General features: G+C 40.1%; 1 protein-coding gene across 1 annotated transcript; it reads left to right on the top strand.

The window, feature by feature from the left end:
* Positions 1–315: 315 nt before the first annotated feature.
* LOC148037893 (uncharacterized) lies at positions 316–1302 on the top strand. The gene has a single exon (XM_087677371.1). The coding sequence runs from the start codon at positions 494–496 to the stop codon at positions 1139–1141; it is 648 nt and encodes a 215-aa protein (XP_087533497.1). The 5' UTR covers positions 316–493; the 3' UTR covers positions 1142–1302.
* The last annotated feature ends 11279 nt before the right edge of the window (positions 1303–12581 follow it).

The following is a 12581-nucleotide window of genomic DNA, read 5'->3' as shown; positions in this document are numbered from 1 at the left end:
AGTTTGTTTTTCCAAAATTTGCTTGTACGACTCGAGTTGTGGTGTGTGAGGAATGGAGTATGGAGGTCGGCGGGGTCAATTTGCCCATCCAGAACGGACCAGTCGTTGAGAAGATGTGAACTGGTCGGGGACCTCAAAAGAAGCCAAGTCAAAGAGGATATTGAGAAACCCACCTCTCGTGGGAGTACAACCCACATACAGCCACGCACGCCACAGAATCTGGGGAGGTGGCCCGCTAGAATCCAATTTTGCATGGCCCGCCTCCACACCACCCCTGCCAAAGCGAAATAACTCACTCCCCCCCCACACGCAAACACAACAGCTCATCGTTTTCTCTTCCACTTCCTCTCCTTCACCTCCGCCTTCTTTACTTGTGGCCCCAGATCAAGCAGCTGCTGCATCAGCCTTCCTCCTCCGTCTCTTCCAACCATCCTTTGCTCTCTTCCCTTCTCCACCGTTGACACCGAATACTCATCCTTCCGCATTGACCACCATGGCAGGCGCTGACATGCTCAAAGCTGCCTACAACTCCTTCAATGGCGGTCATGGCGGCAGCAGCCAACAGACGGGGTCTCAGGTGCTCGGCTTCCTGTCTGTGTTGGCTCTTTCAGGCAGTGTGGCGCTCTTAACCCTATCTGGCAAGCACAAGCAGCTTTGGCATTATGTCTTCGAGTCACCGGATTCAGATCACGATGCGAGGGGAGGATCAGAAGAAACAGGAGGAGGAGGAGGAGGAGGAGGAGAGGAAGATCGGTGCGCCGAGGACACCGAATCATGGCTCTCTTCTAATTCTCCTTCTTCTACTGGCGGCTGCTCCGCAGTTAAGAAGGTGAGGTTTGCGCCCGATGTGGTTGAGCCGTTGGGAGACGGGCAAGAGTACAGGCGGAGGCATGAAATTGCGAGGATGCAGGCACAAATGAGAGCCACACATGTGGCGCAGCAGCAGCAGCAGCAGCAGGATGTGATTACCTACAAAAGACGAGGTAATTCCGCGTGCAGGACTGCAGCAGCCGCCATGGAAGGGCAGCAGCGGAAGACATTAAACTCAAGCCGGCCACCGCCGCCTATTCCTGCCAACAGAATAGCACTCTATAATGGCGTCATGCAGTCCCGCAGACAGCACGCACTCCATTGCTCTTAGATCTCTCTCTCCTGCAGGATTTTGCCCAAGCAAGAACCTCTGCCTGTACAGCCATTCTTGTCCCGTCGTCTGGACTCTGAACAGTGGTTGGCAATGTTACGACATAAAAATCATTTGTTCCTGCGTTGAGTAATTGATTGATTAGTCATTAGTCAAAGTAATATTTACGCCTTTGATCGGGAACGGAAAACGTGGCTGCTGTTCCCCTTGACATGGGTGACTAGAAACTAGTCAGTTTTGAGGGTGGTTTCTGGTTTTCGTTAAATAGAGATCACATTAGGGAGTTTTTACGTTCCAATTTTGGATTAAGTCTTTTATTTTTTCATTTATTCAAACGGATGATTGTGGACGCCTAGGCGTGAATAGAAAGTTGGAATGTGCCGGCACTATCGGTTAAAATGTTTTTTTTTTTTGTTTTAAAATGGGAACGCAAGAATCCTATTATATGAATCCTCCAAGCGAACCTCAAAGCCGTTGGAAGACTTTCGCACCCACTCTATAGACTTCCTTATACTTTCCCATTCCCCTTTACACCTTGCAAGTCCCTCGGAAAAACTTTTTTGCTACATCTAACATGACTTTTTGACCGACTAGACCCTTTTGAATACTGAGGCTCTTATGACCGCATACAGCAACGAGCTTCATCCACTGTAAGCCCTCTATCCCTATGTATAGCTTGTTTTATTTAGATCAAGTTGTAGAAGCCTAATCGAAACATTGCCCTTTCAAACTTCCTCTAGATTTACTTAACAAGTGAACATTCTTAGAAGAGGTGAAGCACATTGCAGTGCTATAGAAGGGAAAAAGTGGAGACACATTCCAAGCACATTCCTTAATATGCTTGACTCGAGGCCCAACCCACCTTCACCCCTCAGAGTGGTCACTTGTGACCACTATCCATTTCTTCTTGTCACTAAAACTCCAAAGGAAAGCCTTGAATAGATGTTCCACCTTAGCCCAGTTCAATTGGCTGAAGGTGAAAATTGCACCAAAGAAAGGGTGTAAGAAGAAAGAATCAATTCTACAATAATGATCCTCCCTACCACACCCCACTTTGTGCCCTCCCATTTTTGCATCTTGGTCTACATTATTTCAAATAGCTAGTCAAAACACTCGGTAAACCTTTCAAGTGATCTATGTAACTAACAAGCTGCCTTGGTTAGATATATTTGAAGCTCAACTCAGAAATCCGTCTAGGCAAGCACGCAAGATACAAATAGCTCCATCGACACCACATTGGGGAATATGGAAATCTCCCATAAGTTTGGAACACGTGGTCAAATCTATGGATTTGTCATAACTTGAACACTATAACTTCAAATCGAGTGCTCTGTAGGTCAATAGATTACATTTTTCATGATAGGTCACATCATATGGTTTTGAGAAACTTATGGGCATCTTATCCGGGTGCCACCTTTTTTGTATTCAAAAAATGGGAATTGGGAGATTCCGAAACTCACTAATATTGTGTTCGTCTTAGATTCACTAATCCTAGATCCAGGTGCAATGGAAAAGTCTTCGTACACCTCCAGCAAATTCCCAATGACTAAACTTTCAGTTTGCTTCTAGCAAATTAGTGTTGTCACCTATGAACATTTGAGTCATAAACTCTTTGCTCTCTAATAGTGTGATACCTCCAATTAGCCCAAATTCTCTAACCTGGATTGCCTCACAACCATGCAATGTGCCCTCTAGCAAACTCATCGCCTAAGAAGGAAGCATTGTGACAAGACCCTATTTACATGCACCTTTGTTGATGCATTCGAGAAAAGTGACTGAATCGTCCTACAACATGTTGAATCCCATCACTTGTAGGACACCTACTAAAAAACTCCATATCAATGTGTCATATGTGTTGCACTTACACACTAGCCGAGACCATAGACACCCTCCTTTTGTTTTAGGAGTTCGACCATGAAAGCCAAGGCTCTCTCTCACCTAGCCCTACTCACATGTGCTAACACAACGCATGGTCTAACCTATGGTGTATCGAATGCACTTACCTTCACCTACCACGTTATAGCCGCAAACAGATGGCCAAGTGTCACCCCACAACTCATGCACATTGCTCCTTGCTTGCTACCTTGCATCCATGGTTACTATGCATATGATGAATCATTGTAGGCAAGTAGAAGGGAAGGAAAAGAGGAAGAGTGCTTCACATGCATGTCCCTTACACTCTTAACATCTCAAGCAACAAGGGAGAAAGCTTCTCTCCTTGTTCCTCACTATCTCACACTCTCTCACTCTCTTCCTCTCCTTCACACTCTCACATGAACCACAAAAGAAGATAAGAGCAAGATTGCCACGCACATGAATAGCTTTTTCGTTAGTTCTCATCCTTTTTATACAACTGTTTCAGAGTTTCTACATTTTTAAGGCACCTAGCCCACTTTAGTGGCTCATGATCACCAAAACTACATGCACTTTAGTGTTCACCTAGACTCACTCTGTTTTTTTACAAAATAATGTATACAAGTTGCACACTCAGCCCTCATTTCCAATTATTGCATTTTATCAAAAAAGTATTTACATCACACATGATTCCAAAAACTTTGTAGTGTACATTTAGTGGGCCCTTTCACTCATTACAAGCTTAAGAGGGTTAACATTTACTCCCCTTCTATGTAATATTCTCAGGCAATAAAAGTTAGTTGGTTAGTTCAAAAGTTAGTTAGTCAATTAATAAGTTAGTAAGGTTGCTAACTAAAGTGAAAAAATTAACTAACATTAATAACTAACTAACATTAAAAATAAATAAATAAATAAAATCGACAGTCGTAACTCGATATTTCTTATGAATTAACAAGGACCGTAGCCACCCTTCATGGAAGTTATAACGTGAACAAGAGAGATGAGCTATATTAATCACTAATGTTAATGTGTATAGTAAGGATGGTCTAAGAATATTAGACTTTTGGACAACACTAGAATATTTTAGATATTACAGTAAGGATGGTCACATCATATGGTTTTGAGAAACTTATGGGCATCTTATCCGGGTGCCACCTTTTTGGTATTCAAAAAATGGGAATTGGGAGATTCCCAAACTCACTAATATTGTGTTCGTCTTAGATTCACTAATCCTAGATCCAGGTGCAATGGAAAAGTCTTCATACACCTCCAACAAATTCCCGATGACTAAACTTTCAGTTTGCTTCCAACAAATTAGTGTTGTCACCCATGAACATTTGAGTCATAAACTCTTTGCTCTCTAATAGTGTGATACCTCCAATTAGCCCAAATTCTCTAACCTGGATTGCCTCACAACCATGCAATGTGCACTCTAGCAAACTCATCGCCTAAGAAGGAAGCATTGTGACAAGACCCCATTTATATACACCTTTGTTGATGCATTCGAGAAAAGTGACTGAATCATCCTACAACATGTTGAATCCCATCGCTTGTAGGACACCTACTAAAAAACTCCATATTAATGTGGCATATGTGTTGCATTTACACACTAGCTGAGACCATAGACACCCTCCTTTTGTTTTAGGAGTTCGACCATGAAAGCCAAGGCTCTTTCTCACCTATCCTTGCTCACATGTGCTAACACAACGCATGGTCTAACCTATGGTGTATCGAATGCACTTACTTTCACCTACCACATTATAGCTGCAAAAACCGATGGCCAAGTGTCACCCCACAACTCATGCACATTGCTCCTCACTTGCTACCTTGCATCCAATATGGTTGCTATGCATATGATGAATCATTATAGACAAGTAGAAGGGAAGGAAAAGAGGAAGAGTGCTTCACACACGTGTCCCTTACGCCTTAACCTCTCAAGCAACAAGGGAGAAAGCTTCTCTCCTTGTTCATCGCTATCTCACACTCTCTCACTCTCTTCCTCTCCTTCACACTCTCACATGAACCACAAAAGGATATAAGAGCAAGATTGCCACGCACATGAATAGCTTTTTCATTAGTTCTCATCCTTTTTATACAAGTGTTTCAGAGTTTCTACAATTTTTAGGCACCTAGCCCACTTTAGTGGCTCATGATCACCAAAATTATGTGCACTTTAGTGTTCACCTAGACTCACTTTGGTTTTTTACAAAATAATGCATACAAGTTGCACACTCAGCGCTCATTTCAATGATCGCATTTTATCAAAAAAGTAATTACATCACACATGATTCCAAAAACTTTGTAGTGCACATTTAGTGGGCGCTTCCACTCATTACAAGCTTGAGAGAGTTAACATTTACTCCCCTTCTAGATGAGTACAAGTCCGATGGCACATCGGTGTAGAACAAAGTGCTAGGGATGGTCATGATGGCTTGGTTTCTTAGGAGGTTGTAGTTGTCTGGAGGGTGTGATGGAAGTGTAGTTTTGCGAATGTATTGGTGGCACTTGAGGAGATAGAAGAGGGCTTGTGGATATCCTGTGCATGGAGAGAGTGACTAGCCACCAATGTTGTTGGGTCTTCAATAAAGTCTCATCGAGCCTTGAATTTTTAGATAACATGCAACTTATGTGAGTCTCTTTGGGAGTGTGTCTACCGAACTCTACAAAGTTTATGCTCGTGCTTGTGTAATTGGCAGATGGGTCGAGCTCCAAGAAGCCTTGGGGCATTGTTCCACACTTCATGAGCCAATTAGTATGCATGGTTTTATTGTGTGGTGCATACATACTCAAGGTGAGAGATCATCTGAGGAAGTCCAAGATGCTTTACCCTCGATGTGCCCTAAGATTGTGCAATGGGGAGAAGGGCTAGGGGGACCCCTAGATACAATACTCATGTTGTATACCTATTTAGGTTGGAGCATATGTTCTCTTTTTTTTGTTTCCTTTTTTAAAAATTTCCCCCCTATTTTCTTTTTTTTAAAAATCTCTTTTTTCTTCCTTTTTTCCAAATTTTTTGGAATTTTACTTTTCTAGAATAAGTTGCAAGGTGAGAACAAGACACCCCCACTAAGCATGTAATCCTTGAGTGATTCTCTTAGGTCAATGGAGGACTTTGAGTAGAAGTGATTGATGAATACACAAAGCAAAACAACCATCCACCATACTTAGAAATGCCACACAATACTGTTAACCCTGGTGCAAAGAAAGTGAAAAAGAAAGCGGAAGAAAATAAAAAAGATGCAGGACAAAGCGAAAAAAGGTGGCCCAACGAAAAAACTGGAGGAAAAGGGCCAAAAGTGCAAGGAGCAAATTTAAAAGTCCAAGGTAAGTGCAAAAGGGAAAAGGTGCATCCTAAATCCTTGTAATAGAATGTTAGGCTCCCACTTGTGCAATTTGTAAATGTAGACGAGCATGGGTGAAGGAACAGTGTAAATAGGAAGGGAATAGGGAAAGAGGACCTAGGCTAAAATGGTTGGTCATGCTCCATCTTCTCCTCTCTTCTTCTTCTCTTCTCTTCTTTCCTCTTATCTCATGCATGGAAATGGAGCTTGAAACTTGGAGCTTGAGGATCAAGCTTGCTTGAGCTTGCACCTTGGATCATGGAGCTATGGGAGAGCTTATGGGAGAAGACAACTAGATCGAGCATGAATGTAAGCTCACTACACTAGTAGGTGTGAGAGTGTGCACGGCTATGTGAGAGGAAGCTATTGCACTTGGCTTAAAACACTTGAAACAATAGGCGGTCCATGGATCTTGGCTGTTGAGCGAGAGCTCCCACAAATAGAAAGAAATGAGAACAACATGGAGGTGCAATTGTATCATGGCCAGCCTATCAATGCATTAGGACCAAAAACGCTTCAAAAAAGGCACTTGTAAGAAAATGATTAAGTTACTAATTAGTTGAGATTTTGGAAGAATGAAAACGCCAAATTTGGTTTCTCAGATGTGATTAATGAGAGAATATTGAACTCATTAAAGAGCTCAATCATTAATTGTCCCTCATCTTTAATTTATGTCAGGATCACCTTTTCGGCCATTTTTTTTATTGGAACTTGGGAGAATTTGTATTTTCGAGAAATGTCCACCTATATCACGGTTTATCTACTCCCGTGTCTTCTTTTCACATGCTCTTTATCCATTCTCTTTTGCCATTCTCTTCTTTGTGCTCACTTTCTTATCACTGTGATTATTGATCTACTAAAATGTTTAGCAATACCTCTGTAGTAATACAGATACGAGCACATACAAATACAAAAACTTACCATCCAACTAGATCCAATTAATTCATCTTGGAGAAGTATACATCATCGAGTACTAACAGATGAGATGGAGGCCAACAAATTGCGAACTCAAGGAAAGAAACATATAGATTTGTGGATGGATGGAAATATTTATCCTAAGGATCCTTCAACATGTAAACCTCATAATTTTTTTGATATTCATAACTACGTGAGATATGTTGGAGAAGGTTATAATGGGATGCTTGGCTATTGTAAAAGGTTATACTCTACATCTTACACATACATGGCATAGATGAATGAAATAAAAAAAGTATTATTTATTACACAAACAAGCATTTCTAAGCTTACAAATAAGATTGACATTTTGGAAAATGGTAATAAGTCATTACAAGACAATCTAGTACACTTAAAGAAAACTGCAATAGGATTAAGAGAGAGAAAGAGACCATTTAAAAATATAACTAGCTTGTGTGTGTGAGTAAACAAAACAAGATTGAATCTTGCAAAGAAATATGTGTCTAACATGTCAGGTATTAATATTCGAGAGAGTGAGGAGAGAATTAGTTTTTTAAAAGAGACCACATTGAATAAGAATGATATTTTGAGGATTCTTAGGTCACCTCAGAATATGGATTTGAGAGGCCTAACTCTCAAAGAACTAGTGAAGGACTTAAAGGACACAGTAAAACCAAACGAAATTGTAGAGACGTGTAATACCTTGGGCATTAGTCGAAAAGATTATCGGGCTATCTCAAGATTATGGTTTAAAAATCTAAAATGTAATAGAGGATTATTGGTTGCAAGGATTGCCATGAATTGTAAGATTCCACAAGTTTTCGAGGAATACATTCTTATTGAAGCATCTATGCCATATGAAAAGACAAAAAGAAAATCTAGTTTTGAATACAATGTCTTTAACAATATATGGGTTGATCTAAGAAGAGTGCAGATTGCAATGGTTCACATGTATAGACTCACGTTAGAGGAATGTCATGGTGTTTTGAAGCTTGCCTTGAAGTTAGATGAAGCACAAATTCAAAAAGGACAAAAGATGAAAAGAGTCAGTATTTGCATCATGAACATGATATTAGAATACAACAATGGTGGGGGTGATGCCACAAGGCATATTCCACGGTGGATTCCGTAAAATTTTATTATCCGGGCTCATACACAAAGTGGATTCTTTGTGCGAGAAGTCGATGGGGACGCCTATCCTTTTGGGGTGTTTTGTTAATTTTATGTGTACATGGGTGATTCCATAGCGGGTGATTCCGCAAAATACATATTTAAATTAATAAATATTTATGAGTTTAGAGTGCGCACTTGTAATAAATTAAGGTTAGGATTGATTTCTAACCAATTTATTTATGTAGCTTAAGAATGTTAGGTATTCACTTTTGTTAGTTTAATTGCATTATTTTTCTAACAATTGTGAATGCTTCAGTTGATGTGTAGAGCAAGCAGCGGTGGCAGTGGGAAGCATTGGAGGATAGCGTGTATTCAAATTATCGTCAATTTTTTATGGACGCGTATCTTAGGCATGGCGCCTATATTTTGATGCGCTTATTTATCAAAGCGTTTGATATTTATTTATTATTTTTGTATGCGCATGGACGCACGATTTAAATATTTGTATTGGACATTGTATTTTGGTACCGCCTGACTTCTTGGGCGGCCACTAGCTTTAATTCTTTATTGGCACAAAAGCAAACTCAAAAGCTAAAGCGTGCTATTTTGTAATTTGGACTATTATTTGAGCTTGAGATGAATAATATATGAAATACATGCTTTGTGGAGCGCTCACACAAGGCATGGGGGGAGATTGCACCCGATTAGTCTCTTGTTCATGTCGTGCAAGCTTTCTTTATTGATTTGTGTGCAAAAAGTAGAGTTCTTTTGTTCTTGGGGACCTTATGACGCTCACTACGCGCACATACGGCAACCGATCTATGCACCAGTGGTACATCAGAGTGAAGCTGAGATCGAGAGCTTCCAATCGCTTACCATCTCGCGCGAAGGCGGAGCTCCTGGAACGATCGAGCTCTACAGTCAGTTTCATCGTGAACGGTCGATACCACCATGTTCCTGGCAGTCAAGAATCCCCTTCTGCACCCTCTGATCGCGAAAGACCAGCCTCTGTAGGCGAAGGACCAACAGCCAAGCCTCTTCATCAAGTCATAATATACAGACAAGCAAATTTTTCCTCCATAGCTTTAACACAAAGCTTATTAAGCTTTATAATAAGCTTAATTAAAAGCTTTCTACCACGAATTTCTACGCCTACGACGACAGTATGTACTGCCCGCCGTCGACGCTGGCGAGGACATATTCATGTTCTAAAAATCCACGCTTGATCAAAAAAACCTTAAGCTTTTAAGTCTAAGCTTTCTTACTCCTGCAAGTCACCAAAGTCACAAGGTCACTAAAGACTTACTCAACAACTATCATAGAGACAGTTGACACGCAGAAGCGCAGAATCGGTCTATTGCTCTCTGGTAGACCATGTTCCCACTTGCAGACTTGCTGAACCAGTTTCAACAAACGCAGAAGTTCACACGCAGATTATACGCAGTTTCTACGCAACATTATTCTCTTGGACGACGGTTGTGACAATGAATTCCGCATACGTAAAGGACAAAGACTACAAAAGCCAAACAAAATATACAAGCCTTGTAAACCTGCCTTTGAGCTACACTCATCCCGCTAATAAGATTTCGAAAGTGTGAGGTCTTTTGAATTTTGCAGGGTGACTAAACAAAACATGGACGATCTTATGGCTGAAGGTGATTTACCCGAACCAACGATGGAGCAAAAGTTGGATTTGATTATGATGCAGCTCGAAGAAGAACCGACAAGCTTTGCAAGTTCAATTGGCCAATTTGCAACAATCTACCACCGACCAAGATGGATCGCAATCCAAAGATCTTATACGACGTACCATCGATGCGCCACTTGAAGCCCAATCCATTCGCAAAGAAACAAAGATAAGTAAAAGAAACTTCAAATTTCGTACTTTCAATGGATCACGCGATGGAAAGACTGTACTTGCATTTATCAGTCAATTTGATGATTACTTCCATGAAGAAACATATGCTGAGAAAGAAAAAATTAAATGTGTCACTAACCATTTAGTTTATTGAGCATCTTTATGGTGGACTGTAGTCCGTAAGAGCATTGATTGTCCCACTACCTAGGAGACTTTCCAAAAGAAATTTTTGCAAAACTTCATTTCTCCTCAATTCCATGAAAAAGCCATCAAGCAATGAGATCTTCTACAACAAAGGGATCATGAACCTATTTTCCAATACACTGAATGTTTCTGGAATGCTCTACTGCAACTACGTATGCTCGAAGATGTACCTGAAGCAACTCATAAACGTAAGTTTATGTCTGGCCTACTTGGACATTTCTATGCGGAAGTCAATATGTTCAAGCCAACAACTCTTGAAGATGCAATTTCTTTGGCTCATGACACTAAAGACAAGATTCGAGGACGAGACAAGCGACCACAACAATTCCCAACTAATGGTAACTATGGTTCCAAACAATTCAATTTAAATTTTCGAAGATTCAATCAAAGTCATTTTCTTCCATCTTTATTTCGTAAATCTTAGACACGACCACCTGCCTTGCCATCAAACACCAATCCAAACCCTAAGCCATCCTCATAGTCAAATCCCAACATTCCTAAACTTCCTGCCATTACCAATAATGCGTCTAAAGCAAAACCCATAGTTTGTTACAAATGCCATCAACTTGGACATCTAGCAGCCAATTGTCAATCCAAAAGGCCACCTGTCCATATCAATTATCTTGGAGCAATCGAAGAAGAAGAACGTGAGGAAATGCCGAACTTTACGGAAGATGATGACGACATTGGTACTACTTTGGATACTTTGCCAGGTATGCCAACTCCCCATTCTTTATTAACAATGAAATTTTTTATGCATGGTAAAGAAAAGACTATTTTACATGATAATGGGAGCACACATGACTTTATTTTTGCAAACTTAGTCAAAGAATTTAATTTACAAGCTGTTTCTACACATTATCGCATCAAGGCAGCATTCCTAGGAATGAGATATAATGGAACACAAGAAGTGCATAATTTAGAAATTAAAATTGGTGAATATACTGAACGAAGAAATTTCTTAGTTGTACCTTTGCAGTCTAATGACATTATCTTAGGAATGCCTTGGCGTCATCAATACAATCCTGACATAGATTATTCTACGCATTCAATTAAAATTTATTTTTAAGGAAAACAAATCACATTGCATGGTATGCACGTTTCCAATAAATTTCCACTGCTTACTCATACTCAGGCTAAACGTACATTACGTAAAAATAGCAAATCTTATTTAATATAGGTGAATAATGTATGCAATTCAATTTAAAGTGACATGTTTTTTATTGACAGCTAGGGTGGATGACCAATTTGTTGATCCTTTCAATAGATTTGCATTCATGCGAGAGACTTGATAGATGTATACTTCTCAAGATTTCCTTTGATTGGTTTGATGCAAGGCTCTCCATTTATTTTTTGAATCAATCTTTTCTATTTTTCTTTTGCAGGGTGCCAATCTATACGCCCTCATATGTCCCATGGTGTGCCCCTATCATACTCTCCACCACATGTAGGTCACTATTGTGATCCTACTATATACTCATTTGGGGACCTTGATTACATATCCACAAGCAAGGATTTTGCATCTTCAATTAGAAACAAGGACTTTGGCAAGATTCATACATTCTTTTCAGGCAAACATAAGCTTGGGATTGAGTATAAAAAGAGGAGGAATGTCATGGCTTGGGCTACTTACTTCATTCCCCTAGATTTTCTTATGGTGCTCCATTGTGGAACAAAGTGATCGAGGACCACATTTGCCATGGGCTCATGGTTTCTTCACTGTTCTTGGCATGGTTTGGATGGGTCATTTGTCTTACATCTATCTTAGGTGTGTCTTTGGTTGGTTTAGAGTGCTTGTCTTAATTTTTAATTCCATTGAATGCTCGCCTTGATTTTTAATACCAAACACATTTAGTCTTCTATGTTGTGTATCCCAAGCTTTTCACCTTCATGGATCTATAGGTATCATGTTCTTAAGAAACCTTGATGTGCTTTCTTGCATGTTTCCACTAATAAGTTCAACTATTTTGTATTGTCACAATTTATCAATCGAAGGTGTCATTTCCATTCAAGGCATGTTTTATATATCACTATGTAATATATTTGTGCTATATGACATAACATACACAATTGAGACTTAGAGGCAAATGATTATACGTGACAAATGATTGTAACATCCCTTCACAGATCTTGTATGTGGCAAAATGCTAAAGAA

Source organism: Lygodium microphyllum, chromosome 4, assembly GCF_053477565.2.
Source record: "Lygodium microphyllum isolate KBCC chromosome 4, Lygodium_microphyllum_v1.1.10, whole genome shotgun sequence".
NCBI lineage: Eukaryota > Viridiplantae > Streptophyta > Polypodiopsida > Schizaeales > Lygodiaceae > Lygodium > Lygodium microphyllum.
Note: the sequence above shows the minus strand (reverse complement) of the source record. Positions and strands in the feature narration are given on the sequence as shown.

What these genes read in the sequence shown, in the direction of transcription:
- LOC148037893 (XM_087677371.1), top strand. Translation starts at nt 494, where the DNA reads ATGGCAGGCGCTGACATGCTCAAAGCTGCCTACAACTCCTTCAATGGC.